This window comes from Ictalurus furcatus, chromosome 19, assembly GCF_023375685.1.
Source record: "Ictalurus furcatus strain D&B chromosome 19, Billie_1.0, whole genome shotgun sequence".
NCBI classification, from domain to species: Eukaryota; Metazoa; Chordata; class Actinopteri; order Siluriformes; family Ictaluridae; genus Ictalurus; species Ictalurus furcatus.
In genome coordinates this window covers 18602643-18622182 of record NC_071273.1, presented here as the reverse complement: position 1 = coordinate 18622182, position 19540 = coordinate 18602643, and the positions used below count along the sequence as shown (strand labels likewise).

The window sequence follows — 19540 nt, the reverse complement described above, 5'->3', positions numbered from 1 at the left end:
AGTGTGCACCTGTAAGCATGGCCTCTGTAACAGTGGACTGAGAGGGAACGGACAGTGCACCTGTTTTTCAGGATACACAGGGCCAGACTGTGACCAGGGTACATTTTATTCGGAAGTATTTCTTTTCATAGAAGTGCATAGGTGGGTTGCCAGATCTGGACAATATAAGCAGTTCAATGGTCAATAAAACAGTCCAACTCCAACATGTAAAAATCCACAAATCATGTATAGTAATAAAAACACCAAAATCATAGCTAACATATTTTTTGTAAAGAAAACGTGCTACCTGAAGCTTCTTTCATGCTGATTCAAAAGCTCCTCACGTACTGTGCAGTAATTTAGTTGATTTACTTGACGTTGCGGCAGCTTTTTAACAAATTTGCCATGCAATTTGCAAAGTTTTTAGTGCTTTCTTTGCAAAAAGCTACTCGAATTGGAGAAATCACAATCACATGAAATTGTGTTGCACGGTCTTTCACAGTGATGTTTGTTGGTAAATTAGACCTTTTAGCTGTACTCATGTTCGACGCACGTGAATCGAAGAGGGCTTTGACTGAATGTGCGTTGCGATGACGTCACATGACGCATCTTGGCCCAAATCTGCGGAAAATCTGCAGTAATTTTGGACTGTTTAACCCACAAGATGTCAAGTCAGTATGCAGACCCACATCGTAACTCAACTTGGCTGGGTTAAAGCAACTCACGCTGGCCTAGTACACATTCAAACCAGTGCTAGGTTTCTAAATTGACCCAGATGAAGTTATTTTCAGTATAAATATCTTTCCATAACTATGTTATGGTTCTGGAAGCTTGTTTCCACCATGTTTGAGAAAGTGTTACAGAGATTTATCTCTCAGTTGTGAGTTATCACACAATTATCACACACTTGTGACTTTTTGTTTTCTACGGTTGCAGCTTTTTATCTCATAGTTGTGAGTTGGACTTCACGCTTCTGCTTGTTATTGTGTGAAAATAACTCGAGATGAAATAAAGTTGCCATTGAGTGATATTAACTCGCAATTGTGAGGCAGTTTTTAACAGACGTGATGGAAACAAGCTTCCATACTATGTATTCACTGTTTACTACAAAAAAAAAACCCAAAAAACAACTCTTAGCTATTTGAAAAAATTACCTTCACCAATACACAAGCAAAAAACAAATCAAAGTAGCCCAGTTCTTTGGGAAAAGCACAGACATGGCAACCCTGTGTGTCATTGTGTTTGTGTGTGTATTCTTACAGAACTCCCAGGTTGTGCTGATCTGCGCTGTGGACCTGACGCACGCTGTTTTGAAGACACGACTTTTGGAAAACTAGTGTGCAAATGCCAACCTGGTTATTTTGGTGATGGAGTTCAGTGTACCTGTAAGTACTCCTGTGATGGATCTGCCAGGAGCTGTTCTTTACCCCCCAAAAGAGCAACCAAAAAAAAAATAGCAACAATGCACTTTAGATGGTTTTTCCATACAAAATAATTGTTCATCACATACTGTAATAGATCGCATGACATATCACATAATATAACATGCCAAGTACATGCCAAATCCCCCGCCTTGTGCCCCGAGTTCCCTGGGAGAGGCTCCAGGTTCCTCGCAACCCTGTGTAGGATATACACTAATGAAAATGGATAGATTGAGGGATGACATGCCAAGTAAGAATAATTTAAAAATTGAGCAAAGCTGAGCATGTCTCCTCAACTCAGCACTTTGATGAAAACGGTACTGTACGTAGTGAAGGTTTTAACAGTAACAGAGCGGGTTCTCCTGCTCCTGAAGTAAAGTGTGTTTCATGTAAGACTTTTATGAATACACATGGCAGTGCCATGACACTGTAATGAGATATCTGTCTTGTCATCACTCCAAATTAAAGTGAGTTTGATCTTGATGTTTGGCATCATCACCATTAGACTGTTTCACACTTGGCTTTTTTTCCCCTCTCAACCAACGGGACCACTTTTCTGCCAGCTTTTCTTTCTTTCTTTTTCTTTTTTTTTTAAGCAGAGCTTCCAAAGTGCAAGCAAATATATATATATATATATATATATATATATATATATATATATATATATATATATATATATTCCCGGCATATTAAATAAAAAGAAAGTATTTCACTATCAATATTCTAATGTTGGAATAGAACTAAAAAGAACAACTTGGCTATTTTAGGGACGTTTACTGGGACGAGGTGACGTCTCACTTTAACAGCAGCTTCTCTTTTGTTGATTTTCTGCCTCCAAATCTACAAAGACAAACAACCACATCATCACCGGAGTTACACTAATCTTTATTACATCTGTATTACTAACAATTATTCATCTAATTTACATAAGCTGATACTAGCTAGGACTGGTAAGAGCGTTGTTATGGTTACAGTGGTCAGATAAAAAAAAAGTATTCTTTAATTAATTAATAAAATAATGTAACTGTTAGTAAATTGCTGTGGTATAAAAGAAATAAAACACATCAGGATGTGCTGTTATTGGTAAAGAATCAACTTTGGGGTGGTAAAATGAACTCTCCTGTCGCATCAGGCTGCATCACGTCACTTGACACTGATTATATTCCTGTAACAGCACACCCCAAAGTGTTTTATTCCTTACATGTTAACCGCTGCTGTTGGTTCCAGCGATTAATCCATGTCAGAAGCGTGTGTGTCACGAGCATGCGGTGTGTGTGCACACTGGACCGAACCGACACACATGCACATGTGCAGAAGGCTATCAGGGAGATGGGCTGGTGTGTCTGCCCATTGATCCCTGTCAAACTGACTACGGTGGCTGCCAAAGCAACTCCGAGCGATGTGTGTATGATGGACCTGGGAAGGTAATTTTCTGTGTATTTCATTAGTTGTCATTATTAAATTTTTGTTAGCGATACATATACATCATTATATATATATATATATATATATATATATATATATATATATATATATATATATATATATATATATATACACATATACACATATACATATGTGTGTGTGTGTGTGTGTATTTATTTTTTTCTTAGGCTCACTGTGAATGTTTAGAAGGCTTTGAGAAGTTAGTCATGGGAGTGGGCTGCAGTCTGAGAGATGCGTGTAAACCAGACTCCTGCCATATGAATGCCTATTGTACTACAGTGGCACCAGAAACAGTGGAGTAGGTTTGCTCAAAGCCTGTGCAAGCTGTTTTATCACCCTATAATATCACCCTATAGTGCACAAACATCTACACATTATAATTTCTGACATAATTCCCTACAGGTGTACATGTCAAGTCGGATACCTTGGCAATGGAAAAGTCTGCTTTGGCAACATAATCCAGCGTCTGCAAGAACTCAACACAGACCCGAAGAGCCAGTCATACGGTCAGCTCTCGAGTGCCATCAGCCTGTTTGGTGAGTGACATAAAAGATCTTTTGATTAAGATGGAATTTGCAGTCGTTTTAAAATTGTGCTATAAAACGTTGAGCAGACGTTTCACAAACATGTTATGGTTTGGTTTCAGAGGGCGTCATGTCTTGGCCTCTGACCTCACTTGGACCATTCACTGTGTTTGTGCCAAAGAACAGGGCTTTCAAATCAACTCAACCTGTGAGTTCACACACACACACACACGCACACACACACACACACACACACACACACACACACACACACGCCATAGTTCCTGGGGAAAGAATCAAATGAACCTCTTCGTAATCATTTATCCCCAAATCAAAGTGAAACATAAGTGTATTCTTCAACAAAACAACAATTTTACATCATTTGTTAATATTATGAAAATAGCTTTGAAAGTTGCTGGTGCAAAAAATTTGGGGGAGGGTGCAAAAAAAGGAAAATAACACTGTTAGTAATACGGGATTTAATATAATTGTTAAATAGCTATTTAACGGGTAATATAACAATGTAATACCTTTTCTTAGCTAAAAATGGAAAATTCCACTGTGAATTTAATTAGTTTATTGGGTTTAATGTGGGATTATTATCAGTAATAAAGTAATCAAGGTAATCACTCAAACACTGCAATGGTGCCTAAACAATGGCCAGTAGCACTACTTGAAAATAAATTTTGCCCTTGCCTTCTAATGCCAATCCTGTAGCCTTCAGCTGTCCAGCAATGCTAAGCTTCCCAAAGAACTGTAGCCTCGTAGCACTGTCAAGATAGCTGCAGCTACTTTCATGTTAATTCTAAGAAACTGGTCTGACTTGTCCTGCGGATTTCTGCGTGATAGGCTTCCTGATCCTGCATGAAAAAACGCACACATCTGTAGTTGGATCAGCTACTCAGAATAAGTGTGTATCAGTGTGTGAATGTATGTATATAGCCTTCTGATGGACTGGTGTCCCATCAAGCAGCTATTCCCACCTCACACCCAGTGTTTCTGGGATAAGCGCCGGATCCACGTCAAACCTAACCAGGATAAAGCACTTACTGCAAGAATGAAGTTAGAAAGACTCTTGTTTCTGAGAACTGATATGAAGATCTGGCAGAGTGAGATCAGATATGTCAGGCAGAACAGGGACAGTATTACAACTAAAACAAGCCAAGAGTTGCTCAGAGATAAAAAAAAAAAATTTAAAAAAAAAGTTTGGATGCAGTTACAGTATAAAGACAAAGAGTGTGCATGCAAATTATTAGAGAATATTTATATCACATTCAGAAAAGGGGGGTGCAAACTTTTAAAGAGATATCATTTGAATTTTTCTCACTAATAATTTCTTAATTTCTCATCAATAACATACCCTATTAGACCATTAGACCATTTTGTTATTTTTGTTAAGTAAAGGAACATCTGTGAAACGAAACATGAATTATATTTTTAATTAATAAAATGAGTTCACTTTACTTGTAATAATGTGATAATTACAATAATTGCTTCGTCTTCCTTATGTGATCATAAGTGTATGCAAACCTTCGCATTTAACTGTACATCATACCGTCCTGCTCCAGGTGAAAACTCTGCTGGCAGATCAGGCGAAGGCTCGATATCTCGTAAAGATGCACATGATCCCTGGAGAAGTGAACACTGATACACTGAAGAACGGTATACTCTATTACACTCTGACTGGGAAATCAGCTGAGTCAATAACTGAGGTAAACCAGGGTTTCTGTTTGTGTGTGTGTGTGTGTGTGAGAGAGAGAGAGAGAGAGAGAGAGGGAGGAAAAAGTACTTGTTCAGTTCTAGTTGATGCACTCCATCCTTCTTCCATTCCTTGTTTCTGTACAAGTCAGGGCAGGTGAAGATCCGCATCCATGGCAGTCGTAAAAAAGCTGTGCTGTTGCAGTCGGATATTATCTCTACAAACGGGGTGATCCACATCATTGATAAACTTCTGGACACAGTCCCTTCTACTGTAATAAGCGACAGTCAGGTTTGTTCATACGTACATAAGCTCATGGTTTCTTTTGGCAGGTTAGAACTGGTGAATTCTCACATCTGATTCATCAGAAAGTGTTGATTCATTATCTATAATACACTGTAAAACCGGATAAGTTCATTTAACTCATAAAATGTGAGGAAACTAATAACTTCAAAACTTTTAAGTTGATTAATGAATTTCTTTAAGCTGAATACACTTAAATATAACAAAAATGAATTTTAAATTTCAAAGTGTGAGTAAAATTTTTGTTATATTTAAGTGTATTTGGCTTAAAGAAATTGATTGATCAACTTAAAAGTTTTGAGGTAATTAGTTTCCTCACATTTTTTGAGTTAAATGAACTTATCTGGTTTTACAGTGTAGCAGATCTGACAGTTTGACAAGTTAAATTGTAACAAACTTCGACATGGTAATGGTAAAGCTTTGCATCACACCACCTCATTGTTAACATCATGCCTTGAAGTGTTTTATTCCTTACATAACATGCATCCTGAATCTAACTAATCTAACTCTTATAATGCACTGTTTTTTAACTCAGGAAAACCTGATGAAAATTCTGTCAGACAACGGCAAGTTCTCCATATTTAAGTCTTTAATCGAGGTAACGAAGAATACTTGTATTGTCATAAATTTATCCATCAGACACATTAGTTACACTACAAATCTCCGACTGCATCCCACTGTTTACAGAAAACCAACATGGTGGATGTTTTGGATAAGGATGGTCCCTACACACTGTTTGCTCCCACAAATTCAGCATTTACTTTAATGAAGGACATCGAGCTAAACTACCTTAAATCTGAGGAGGTAGGCCTGTATCTCATATATTACATTACATTACATTATGACACAGTATCACTGTTGCACAAAGGCAAACAGCAGCTACTACTCGGATCAAAACTGAGTTTTAAGTGAAAAAAAAAGCTTTTGGATATCTGATTGATAAGTTTTAGATCAAATAAGGTGTAAATATTTATTTTTAGTGCATTTATCTGGACACATAGCTATATTTAATTATTTTAAGGAATTCATAATTTATTGAATATTTGTGCTCTTATTACATTTTAATTATAACAACAGCACTGTCCAATTTAACATTTTAAAGTTTTGATCTATTTAAACCATCCAATTGAGTCCATCCCAGTTTGTACTGTATGAATATCACAATTAATCATCTTTGCTGGCTTAAATAACTGTGATAAGATAAGATAAGATAAGATAAGATAAGATAAGATGCTCTTATATGACTTTACTGAAAGGGAAATTAGAGCAGCATACATAAAAGACAAGGCACGAATACACATAAGAATAAAAATAAAGATAAAATAAGGTAAGGTAAAATAAATATTGAAAAATAAAATTAAATTTCAAAGTAAAAACATAAATATGTATACAAAGCATAGATATAATATAAATAGTAAACCAATATAGTATATGCTAAGGTGAAAGAAATATATTGTGTTGCAATTCTATACAGTGTTATATATATATATATATATATATATATATATATATATATATATATATATATATATATATATATATATATATATATATAATATTCTCCACAAATGAGGTAGATACAGTTGCCACATTGTGTCCAGTACAGATAATGTTTAGGTGTACAATGATATATTATCTGCACTGCACACAACAACAGCAACAACAACAACAACAACAACAACAATAATAATAATAATACATGCAATTCAATATTTATTCAATGATATTATGGGATAATGTTCAATTTCACACAAAGGAAGTTGTAAGAAAAGGTACAAACTCTAACCCCACCCTTAGCCCTAAATATTGGTACGAATTTGAAAGCCATTTTGCGAAATAAATCCCATAAAATGATTTCTAATATCAGTTAAACTTAGCTACTTTTTACGTTTAAATACTTATGTAGATATCCATGTTAATCAAATACCCATATTCAGTGAAGTATAATTTTGTGTACTTTTTCCTCTGAATATAGTTAGCGAAGCTTACATGCAGTATTTAGGGCAGTATAATACACAGTACATTGTACTACACAGTCATAATAACATTTTCTTCTGTTCTGTTTCTTCATCTTTTATATGCAGGGTAAATCCAAACTACTGGAATTTTTGCGAAACCATGTTATAGCCTCGGCCCAGGTGTGTGTTGCTCTCCATAAAGCATGATGCTGTTTTAGTCTTTTGGAACATCCAGGATGTCTCTCTGAAATTTCTTGATGGTTTGTGTTCTTTTCTCATAATCATGTCAGCTGAAAGCCAGCTACATCGTATCCATCTCACAAACCGTATCCATGGCTAATCAAGTTCTGACAATTAATGTGACTGCTGCAGTGAGTACTCAAGATCAACTCTATCTTTACTGTAATTAAAAGTGATGCTTTATTGCTAACCTTGCTTATAAAGAATAAATGACAGTTGACAGTTTGCTGTTTAATTAAGAATGTCATAATTTAGTACACAGTCGACTCCAAAATTATTGGCACCCTGAGCAAAAAAAATGGAAGCCACATTTTAATTAAGATAAAATTCCTTAATGGAATTCTTTCTTTTTTATTTTTTTTTTTAAATACACCTCAACCTAAAGCACTAACTAGCAGCTATTACATTTTACTGTGCATAACAGGTGCTTTTCTTTGTACACAGTCCTGATTTTTCACCAGACATGTTGGCTGTGTTGAAAAAAACAAAAACGAAAACCTTTTGTTCTGACCACAACAGAAAATTCCAATTGTAGGTCCACTGATGCTTGGTGAAGTTCAAGTGCTGCATTTTGTTGTTTTCTCTCAGGTGGTAGGGCTTTCCCTGGTGATAGATGCCTTTTTTAAAAATGATTTTACAAAAGGAAACAATAGGTTTTAGGGTATTGATGACAATCAAAAATATAGATATTTTTTCAATGACGACAAATTGTACCACATGTTCATTAGGGGTGGCAATAATTTTGACACAAAGCTTTTACTGTGAAATAAATACTGTTGTTTAAAAAAAAATAATGATTTGAATAATAATCATTTGAATTATTATGAAATATTTTATTCTTGTAAATATCTTGTAACATGGTTTCTGCCCATAAACAGGGTCAAATCCTGGTCAGTGAGGTAGCAGTAGCTGAGGCAGATGTTGAGGCAAAGAACGGATGTCTGTATTCACTGGTGGGTGTTTTAATCCCGCCATCCATAGAGCCCATTCTTCCGCATCGATGTGACGTGACAGAAAGTAACGTTTATAAGGTGAGAATCAGCCAGTGACGGCTATCTATCGATATCTATTGATAGCTCAACAATACAGCTAATAGGGCTGAGCAGTGCATTATAGCACAAGGTTTTAATTGATTGCATAAGGTAATAAGAATAATGTAGGTTGTAACACTTTCCTTCAAACCGACAAACATTAGACTTACTGTTTTGTCACATGTCATTTACTGTTATTTGTACTTTGATTGGATGTGTAGATAATCCATCTCATTCTTAGTCATTACACCTGCAACTTTATTTCACATACATCTTCTCAATCAGTGCTGATGATGTATCACAGCTGTGCTGGTAAATGGGCAGTGGACTACTCATCGGAAGGTTGTGAGTTCAAATCCCAGCACTGCCAAGCTGCCCAAGCTTCAGCTACTAAACATATCTCAAAGTCCTCTCAATGTCAACCCAAGACGAGAGAAACTCTGATAGAGTGTAGATAGACTTGCTTGTTATAGAGGCGCACTTATAGGGAACCATCTTTCTTGCTGTCCTCAGAGTCCATGTGCCAGTTGTATGTCAGTCGCCATGGCTACCTGCCCAACCGGCGTGTCACTGGTAAGGAGATCCTCAGTTTTCAGTAAATGTTCTTTAGCGCTTCATTAAAAAACAGTCCATTTTATAGTTGCCAGTAGTCCAGCTGATCTTGGTAGTTACTAGAAAATGTGTTAATTGAGTAATGACCCCATTTAAAACCATGTCGTGTAGATTAGTTTCCTGTTGAAAGGAAAGTCCTTGAAGTCACCCTAAACCAGGGGTGTGCAAACTTTTGTGCCTAGTGATCCCATTTTAAGGGCCCAAGATTCTGACTTTATTTCACGTAGCATCTTCATAAGCCTAAACCCCATTTTTACATGATTTTGCAGCTCATGTACATCAGAGCATGGAGCATATCATTTCTGTACTTTCTGACACTGGTTTAGAAAAATAATGTGCAAATATCTGTAAATATTACAAACATGTATTTCATAACAATTGGTAAAAAAATAAATAAATAAATAAATAAATCATGCTATCCCATTCACATTCTCAGCTGACCCCAAGGTTGAGAACCTGCATCCTAAACTGTGCATTAATTTCATTCTTTGTATATTTGTATGTCATTTGTATGAAAATAAAATATTAATTCACAATGAAACTGACACTATACTAAAGAAGCACTCTATAAATAAATAAATATGGATGGATGGATGAATGAATGAATGGATGGATGGATGTCTTTATTTGCCTCAGATTAAACTTAATAATATGTGCAGTTTATCTTAGCTGTTTTAAGGAGCAATCATTTTTAAATGAATAGCCTAAAAAACTGGTTCTGAAGTCATATCTAAAATCTCTTCCTCTTGTGGCCACTCTGTGAAGAACACAACTTCAACAGGCTGTGTGTACAGTAAGAAAACTTTTGGCCTCGATGTTCCTGTTCTAGGCTGCAGTCTGTTCTGCAACGAGACCCGTACTGTGAGTATGACACCTAACATCTCACACACATGTCACTCATGACAGCTCAGATCTGCTCTTGTAGCCTTAAGAAACTGTCAAGAAGTATGGAATTTTAATGTCGTGCTTCGAAAAACGGCTAATGAAATGCGTAATGCTTTCTGGCAGTGCACATGTGATACTGTACGAGTCCAAGAAAGCTTCCTGTTGAGTTGCAGCAACAAAGACTCCTAGTATTACAGTATGGTTCAGTTATAGTATGAGAGCGCATGCATTTGGATAGGTTTTTGGCCACTTGAGGAGGTTGTAAGGACACCTAGTGGCACCTTTCAGACATTTGCAAATAGAATTTGAATTGCCTGAGATAGCTATACCCTATTTATTTTTTTTATCCATGTTGTCAAGATTATGAGCCAAATAATGTAAAAATGGTTTCCTACGTGATTCTAAACATCTGGGATTTCATTTGACATCAAAACAAAAAAGGTGAGGTTATTGTTGTTGTTATTCCCCCAATGCTTGTGCAGTCTCAGGCTGTAATTATGTTCAAAATGATGAAATAAAATCATTTTATCCATGATTTGTAATGGTATATATCTGTCGTTTAATTTTAGTCATTGCTTAGCAGTGATTACATTTGGGGGCAATAAAGACTTAAATAGAATCGGTAATAAATAAATAAATAAACACGGCAGAAATGACCCAATTTTGTCCTCTGAACAAAGAGATTAACATAATTTTTTTAATGACTTATGAACTCATTTTCTTATGAATTCATTATACACTTTGGTATAATTTTTTATTAAACTGCATTATCTATATTTGATTTGCGTATACTTATTTTTTAGTAACACATTATATCAAAGGAAGAAAAGACCCACTTTGTATAATACGTTATGAGACCTGTCTGTTGTTGTTGTTTTGTTTGTTTATTACTAAATGAATTATACTAACGGAAACCATACTACACTACAACACTTGATAAAAACACGTGAAGTGAAGGTGCATTTCATCCGTGTAATGTCTGGAAACGGCGAATTCAATTAAACGCATGTGGCATTAGGTGAAAAATATGTGATCATGTGTGAAAAATGAAACCACATGCTGTACATGTGGAAAAAGAACGTGTAAATTGTCAGGGATTTGCCGAGGCAGCGGACACAAGTTTGGATATTATTGTAGGAGGTGCAACACAAACAGTGTGAATAAGAACTGTAAATGTAAACAATGCCTACAAGGCACAAACACGCAGACTAAGAGTGAGGCTGTGGCACATATGACAACAACAAAAGCGTTGAAGCCAGAACTTATATAGCCGTGCTTATTAGTGGTGATACAGAACAGGTGTGAGTGATCGGTGAGACATGTGACATGCTGGGGCTGATGGGTAATGTAGTTCAGCACCCCTTTGGTGCTATCATGACATGAATCAATTCGATATGAGAAAAGAAATTTGCATGTGAAAAAATACCATGTGAAAAAAAACCAACAGGATTTATATGGAAAACGGTCACACGTGAAAATGTGTGAAACATACCGTGACATGAATAATCCACACATGAATCGTGTGATTTCTAACACATGAGTTTATTTTAGACCCCTCAGTGCTGTAAAGGCTTTTATGGAGCAGACTGTTCTCCTTGTCCTGGTGGTTTCAGTGCCCCATGCTCCTCTAATGGCAAGGTATGAGATACACACACACATGCACACACACTGCATGCTGCTCTCAGAAAACCTCACCAGTGAATACGGATGCAGATATACACACAGCTCATCGCTTCCTTCTGCTGTTTCAGTGTTTGGACGGTATAGATGGCAACGGCACGTGTCAGTGTCAGCCCAACTTCAAAGGGTGGCGATGTCAGTACTGCGCCGACCCCAACAAATTCGGCCCTTTCTGCAACCAAAGTAAGACTTTACCCTCAACTCACTGCTTTGTAAAGAACAGAAAAGCTTCTGGAATACCAACAGAGTACTCTATATCAACTCTATAGCATTACTGAATAGCAAAAATAGTTCACTTTTAATGCTTAACCATTGGTGATTAGTTGATGGCTATAAATAAGACCATTTAATGTAGTTATGTTTTGTTTCAATCTTTCTATTTTGACTAGTGCCATGGACCGATCAGACACGTCTGTTTTGAATTTGATGGGGGAGCATTAACACAAATGTTACCTGTTTATTTGTCTCTAAACATTGTTATTTCTTTGACCCTTTCTTAAAAAGACTTGTTGGCAGTTCATTGATCAGAAAAAATCTATGAAGGTCTGTGAAAACACTTCTGTTTCTGAGCTAATGTCTGGATCCTTGTAGCTAGTCTTTTGTCCTTTGAGCTGGATTCAGCGAAACAATTTGCACAAGTGCATGTGATTGGATAAGACACAACAGAGGATCTGCTACAGATTTTCGTGTGAAATTCTTGTGTCCAAAATGTGTCATAACGTATAAAACAAAACAAAAAATTTCAGTTGAGAAAAACAACAACATTACCTTCAACAAGTCGACATGAATTTTTTAGGTTTCATTTCTTTCAGTGAAGTTGATTGCCCCTGCTCTGGAGATATTTTTCGCCACATTTAAAATACGATACAAAAAAATCCCAATTCTTTAGCTTGTAGGTGTGTACATGGTGTTTGTGACAATCGGCCTGAAGCAAACGGAGCGTGTAAGCCACTCTCCTGTCAGCAAGGCATCGTCGGAGAGCTGTGTGATAAACATGCGCTTCCCTGTGGGCCGAGCCGAATGTGCCACATCCATGCCAACTGCATCCTGGAACAAGGAGGACAGGAACAGTGAGTGTGCTGCCTTTATGATGGAAAAAATAATCTACCAGTTTAATTCCTGCACCAACAAGGATTCAAATAAAACAGTTTAAACCTTATATATGTTTTATTTTACTTGCACTACTTAATTTTTTTAAAATCTGTCTTAACAAATCCTTCATAAAACCTTAATCTGAGTAAATCCTTGATGGAGGATTTTATTTTGATGAATGATAAATGATTATGTCTCAACAACTAAACCCCAAGTTTTATGATTAATCATTATAAAAACTGTTTTTCCCCTTTTGAAGTAAAAAGCTTCCCCTGAGGCTCTCTTTCATATATGCTGCCATTGTAGAATTTCAAACCAGCTCCAGTGCAAGTTTGAAATGAATCCCTAAATAAAATTTAAACCTGGGTTTAGATCAATGGTTAGCAAGATTAAGAGTAATGTAAGATGAATTTTTAACGTTTACATGAGGGCTCGAATGCGTGTCCGTGGTTTAAATTTTGGTGCAACTGAATTTTATAGATAAACCTGGATTTAATGCAGATTTTTTCGGTGCAATACAGTCTTATTGTGCTTCATGAATAAAATGTATGTGCTGATTTTATTTAATTAGTATTTGAGTATGGCTTTTCTATGCATAGATCGAACTAATCTAAAGATCTGTTTTGTTTTGTTTTTTAAAATCTTTATTAAAGGTGTGTATGTAAGCCTGGTTACATGGGTGATGGATTTCAGTGCGTGCACGAAGACCCGTGTACATGGAGTCTGAATGGGGGCTGTGGTGACAATGTAGGTCAAAAATGTGTGTGTGTGTGTGTGTGTGTGTGTGTGTGTGAGAGAGAGAGAGAGAGAGAGAGAGAGTGTGTGAGTGTAATGGACTGATGTGCCATTAGAATTGAGATTAGAATTTTATTTAAGTTCAGCAAAATTTAGAATTTGTTCAAATTCATTTTTAAAATGTAAGAGACACAATATTTGAATTTATGTTCTTGTGGCACAACACATTTTGAATTCACTGACTCACTGGACAGTCTCATACTGATTTCTTCGTTCCTGACTGGCCAAAATGGCAACGACCAACTAAATTTATTTGCTTGTTTTTGCTTTTAAATACATTAGATTAATTTCAAATTCAGTTGTATTTAATTTAGCTTTAAATTTTTTAATAATTTGATAATTTCACACTAATCCATGAACATGCATGTCTTAATATCCATCGCAGGCAAGATGTGTACAGCTTGGAATGGGCAGACACAAGTGTGAATGTCTGAGTGGGTGGAAAGAGGATGGAGATGAGTGTCAGCCTGTTAATAACTGTTTGGAGCCGTCCAGAGGGGGGTGTCATCCTAACGCCTCCTGTGTCTACATGGGTCCTGGGCAGGTAACAACTGTTCTCTGCACTACCCCGCCCTAATATTAGTCTGTCTGGTCCATTTATTCATATTAAGAGTTTATTCTATACATCAATCAGTAATATCAGTCCGAATTAGCTCAGTGTGGATTGTAATCTGCAGCACTGACTACTGACGAACTCTTTGAGGTTTTTTCCCCACCCATTCATCCATCTATTCACTCAAGCAAATACATCTATCCAGCCATCCATCCAAACATCCATCTATCCAATCAAACACTGATCCATCCATTCATTAATTCATCCATGCAAAATCTCTGCCATCCATCCATCTACCCACCATCCATCCTTACATCCGTCCATTCATCCATCCATCCATCCATCTACCCACCATGCATCCATCCTTACATCCATTCAATCATCCATCCATCCATTCACCCATCTGTCCATGCATCCATATATCCATCCATCTATCTTCCCATCCACCCATCCATCCATCCAATCAACAATTCATCCAACCATTCATTCACCCATCCATTCATCCATCTAAAATCTCTGCCATCCATCAATCCATCCATGTAGTCAGTCAACCGTGCTGTTTTTTTTTTTTCTTTGCTTTGTTTTTTCAGAATGACTGTGTTTGCAAGCGAAATTTCCGTGGCACTGGGAGAGATTGTGAGCCTGTAAACCAGTGTGTAAACCTGATGGGAGGATGCCATCAACTGGTGAGCAGCTCAAACACCCCCCCCCCCCCCCCCACACACACACTTTAGCATTGCCATCTCACAACTCTTGCATCTAGGCGTGACTGAGTGTGTGAGCATGTCTATGTGTGTATGCATCATGCCCTGTGATAGACTGGCATCCCATCCAGGGTGTATTCTCTCTTCCTGATAAGTGTTCCGGGATTGGCTCTGAATATCCCACCGCCCTGACCAGGATAAAGAGCTTATCGAAGATGAATGATTGAATTCATTAAAACATACATGTTTTTCCTTTAGGCCAGTTGTGTGATGATGTATCCTGGAAAGTTTGAGTGTGTGTGTCAAACAGGCTACACAGGAGATGGAAAGATTTGCTACAGATCTCTGGCAGAGGTACTTTAATTGATCAAGATTTTAGGACACCAAAAATCTGTTCAGTCAAATTCTAGACTAACTTACATGCACCCTTATATCGTTGAGTGCAGAAGTTTGTACACCCTTAGGACAGATTGAAGAAGACTTCAGTGTTAGATTTCATGGAAATTTCTTTAATAACAGAAGGAACTAACAGAAATGGACACCCCTTTGCTTTTATAACTGACTACAGTGTCTTCCATATGATCTCAACAGTTTTAGGGGGCTTTTACTTGTAATATTTACCACAAAGCAGTCTATATGCCATTTGACTTTCCTTTGCCAATTCTTTTGTTTTATATATCTGTTATAAGTAATATGCTCTCTCAAATCTAAGTAATGTTACTGTGTTTTTGTAGGAACTGGAAATCAATCTTGACCTGAGTGGATTCAATACATGGGTCACTGTAAGTCTAATACTTTTCATGTTTAAAACTTTGATCATGTGATTAAAAAAAAAACTCTAAAGATTTGCTTTCAGCTATCTATGAAAGTCAAAAGCAAGTATCGTGTTTGTTCATTAATGATCTGCAGAGAGCGGATCTCACGCAGATGATGTTTGAGAGGCAGAACATTACTCTTTTCGTGCCCTCATTATCAGCCATCAACGCCATGAGCAAAGATGATCAGGATTTCTGGCTGTCCAGCAGCAACATTCGAAGTCTGGTCATGTAAGCTCTATGTCACAGTGTTGTCTGTATATCATTTGATTTAAATGTGTTCATCTGTGTCAAGAATAATCCCGTGGTTAAATCTTCCCCACCTTTGATTTATGTAAACAACAATAATTACTTCACAATGTGAGTTTATTTTAAGCAATTATTTCAAGAAAGAAGCAAAATGATTTCCCAAAGGATTGTATAGTTTAGGTCTGAAACGTTTTATGAATAAATCTGTTCATATGACACTTGATAAAGGGGGCCCCAATAATCTTGTATATATAATACTCATATAGGCAGAACATTCGACTTGACAGAAAAGATTTAAAAGACATTTTGATATCAGTTTGAAGAAGATATATATATATATATATATATATATATATATATATATATATATATATATATATATATATAAAATCTATCTAATTGTAGTTATTTAAATTAAGTGATTTGGACTGAAACAGATTTTTTTTAAATGTATGTAATAACATAACAATTGAATGGTTCAGTTTCTGCATTGTTTACACCTGAATAAACCTGAGTGATGCATAAATTCTGGTGACATGTGGCTAAAATGCTGCTTGTGTGTTTAGGGGTCATGTGGTGTCTGGGCTTTATAGATTATCAGACCTGCGTAGCTCCCCCTCTCCCCAATTGGTTTCTGATTTAAGAGGAACACTTCCCGTTTCCTGGACCAATGAGGTAATGGGTTGTTTAAATTCAATAAGTATCATAAAAGTCCCACAAACATTAAAAATAAGAACAGCAAAACAGTCAAGTCAGCAAAGTTTTCACTAAATTATACCTTTTTTTTATTTTTATTTAGACCACAATGGTTGCCAGAGCGACTATTACATCCGGAGACATAGTCGCCAAGAACGGATTCATTCATCTCATCGATAAAGCAAGTGTTCTATATCTGACTTTTAAAACTGCGCAAAAGAAATCTAAGTATTTATTTAGAAATGTCCGCTAATGTACTGTTGTCTGTCATTGTCAGGTCCTAATCTCTGATCGTAAGCTGAGTACTGGTTTACTCGGGGTCCTGGACAAGAGACCGGAGTTCTCTCTCTTCAAGAATGCTCTTATAGTAGGTTTGAAATGAGAATATCTGTCTCTTGAGAATATATTGTCTCTTGTTATAATGAGGCAACTAAAGTGAAGATTTTAATAACTTTCTGTTGTGTTTTAGACATACAACCTGAGTACAGAGATAGAAGAGGCCTCTGGCTTTACCATTTTTGCACCTACAGACAGCGCCATAAGAGAATACCTGAAGAGTACAGGCCAGGATTCACTGGTATATACACAAAGACACACAAACAACATGTGCACATTACAGCACACATCACATATCTCAATAGTATCAAACGTTTGTATAATGATAATGATAATGAGTCTGTATTAGTCACGTAAACATTACAGCTCAGTGAAATTCTTTTCTTCGCATAGCCCAGCATGTCAGGAGTAAGTATGCAGTAGAACATTGGTTCTCAGCTGTTATTACTACCATTACAAAGCACTGACATTAGAGACTCCTTCCATAAATGTTAAACAAACCTTATGGAAACCTTCAAAATATCAAAGATTATAGATTTTTCTTTGTTAAATAGCAACACATTTTGAAATCTGTTTATTATTAGCCTTAGATTATGTGGAACATACAGAAATACTAAAATATTAGAATATGCACACCTTTAATATAAACCGGTAAATAGCCAAGTTACTGAGCTGTTATATATCAGAAATTTACTACCTTTATATATACCTATAATATGTAGATGATTTATAAAATAAGGGTATACTGTTCTTTTATTTACTCAAAAGCAAACCAGTCTTGCACTCAACCACATTATTCTAAATGGTAAATGGTCTGCACTTATATAGCGCTTTTTTAACCTTAGTGGTTCCAAAGCCCTTTACACTGGTTCTCATTCACCCATTCACACACACACACACACACACACACTCACACCAATGGTAGCCGAGCTGCCAAGCAAGGCGCTAACTTGCCATCGGGAGCAACTTGGGGTTCAGTGTCTTGCCCAAGGACACTTCGATATGTGGAGTCATGTGGGCCGGGAATCAAACTTCCAACCCTACGATTAGTGGACAGCCTGCTCTACCACCTGAGCCACAGCCACCCACAATTCTACATGATATTCATGTTTGTGTGCATGTATGACCTGGCTTCTATGTGTGTCTCTATGATTTTTTGTGTCTAGGATCTGAATGTAACGCAGTACCACATTGTCCTTGATGAGACTCTGAAGCAGGCCGACTTGCAGGACGGTCTGTATAAAGGCACTCTGCTGGGATTCTCCTATCAGCTGGGTATATTCAGCAACAACAACAACGTAAGTTAAATACTCCTTCCCTCTGTAAACAACCGGAAAACCTGAGATGTGATGAAAGTTGTGGTGGAAGAAGATACTAAGTGTAATTACATTATGATTCTAGTAATCATCCTTTAGCAATTTACCAACACGTCTGAGCAGCATGTTAATGTTCACAACAGATTTGTCTCATTTCCAGTGCCACTGGGAATTTGACTATAGTTACTTGAAAGGAGGGTGTATATGGTATGTGTCACGATTTGGAGACGGATGCAAGTGCAGATAATAGGTTTAATAAAAACCACAACAAAAACATAAGACACTAAGACCTTGTGGCAAAACACAAAGACTAAACATAAACCAAAGACAATCGCAAAGAAAGACAATTGTAAGACAAGGAATGCAGTGCAAACTGTGGCTATTTACACATGAGTGCTTGTTAACAAGAATGTGATTCAGGTGCAGGTGGTCATGTGACTGTGATGTAGTAAGCTGCAGTGGCTGCTGGGAACTGTAGTCCAGAATTCCTTCTCTGATACATGACAGTGTGTTAACCTTCCCATGTTAAAAATCACAAATTAAATTGTAAAATATCTCATTAGAAAGCACCGTTTGTCATTCAAATACATAAATAAATACAAATGAAAACAGCTGAATGCAATTTCAAAAAAAAAAACAATACAAGTGTTTGTGGTAAAATTGCCATCGGGTTGGATTGAAAGGTGTGCATACATGGAGTGTGAAAGTTTTTAGCCATTACAGCTGTGAATGGATGCTGTTGTTTTTTCTCTCTCTCTCTTTCTCTCTCACTTTCTCTCTCTCTTTCTCTCACACACACCATCTTTCACCTTATCTTGTATCTAGTGGTTTGTAAACAAGGAACAGATGAATGCTACAGATATTGAGACTGATACAGGAGTGATCCACGGATTGTCTGCTGTCCTGAAGATTCCTAAAAACCGCTGTGACACAGCCTCCAGCAGACGTTTTTGGGTATGATCTAACTTCTCTTCAAACCTCTTCTTTACTTCAGTTATCTTTTGAATCTTATACTTACACACTATTTCAAACGGTTCAGTCATGAATGTGTCCCAAGATTTGGATGTCTATGCCCGAATCTCACTCTTGTTCCCGTGGATAACCTGGACCAGATACTAGAATTGTATCCAAGAGCTGCCGCTGTAATACTACAAAATGTTCATCCCAGAACTTTTATTCCCAATCTGCTCATAATGATCATCCTTT

At 36.8% G+C, this 19540-nt stretch overlaps 1 protein-coding gene across 2 annotated transcripts in view; it reads left to right on the top strand.

Annotated features, from left to right (window-relative positions):
- stab2 (stabilin 2) overlaps positions 1-19540 on the top strand; it is a 48667-nt gene that overhangs the window by 5691 nt on the left and 23436 nt on the right. For both annotated transcript variants that reach the window (XR_008388549.1, XM_053650222.1), the window contains exons 6-35: positions 3-98; positions 1242-1364; positions 2628-2824; positions 3014-3144; positions 3249-3382; positions 3493-3578; positions 4939-5082; positions 5217-5360; positions 5908-5970; positions 6060-6176; positions 7457-7510; positions 7621-7701; positions 8449-8601; positions 9115-9174; positions 9979-10074; positions 11650-11736; positions 11850-11961; positions 12668-12848; positions 13524-13617; positions 14051-14209; positions 14809-14904; positions 15181-15276; positions 15657-15704; positions 15832-15968; positions 16553-16661; positions 16786-16863; positions 16960-17049; positions 17152-17259; positions 18185-18316; positions 19160-19288. Coding sequence is in view for 1 of the 2 variants with exons in the window: in XM_053650222.1 (XP_053506197.1) it covers positions 3-98; positions 1242-1364; positions 2628-2824; positions 3014-3144; positions 3249-3382; positions 3493-3578; positions 4939-5082; positions 5217-5360; positions 5908-5970; positions 6060-6176; positions 7457-7510; positions 7621-7701; positions 8449-8601; positions 9115-9174; positions 9979-10074; positions 11650-11736; positions 11850-11961; positions 12668-12848; positions 13524-13617; positions 14051-14209; positions 14809-14904; positions 15181-15276; positions 15657-15704; positions 15832-15968; positions 16553-16661; positions 16786-16863; positions 16960-17049; positions 17152-17259; positions 18185-18316; positions 19160-19288 (3335 nt within the window). In the remaining variant the exon portion in view is untranslated. The remainder of the gene's footprint in view (positions 1-2; positions 99-1241; positions 1365-2627; positions 2825-3013; positions 3145-3248; positions 3383-3492; positions 3579-4938; positions 5083-5216; positions 5361-5907; positions 5971-6059; positions 6177-7456; positions 7511-7620; positions 7702-8448; positions 8602-9114; positions 9175-9978; positions 10075-11649; positions 11737-11849; positions 11962-12667; positions 12849-13523; positions 13618-14050; positions 14210-14808; positions 14905-15180; positions 15277-15656; positions 15705-15831; positions 15969-16552; positions 16662-16785; positions 16864-16959; positions 17050-17151; positions 17260-18184; positions 18317-19159; positions 19289-19540) is intronic.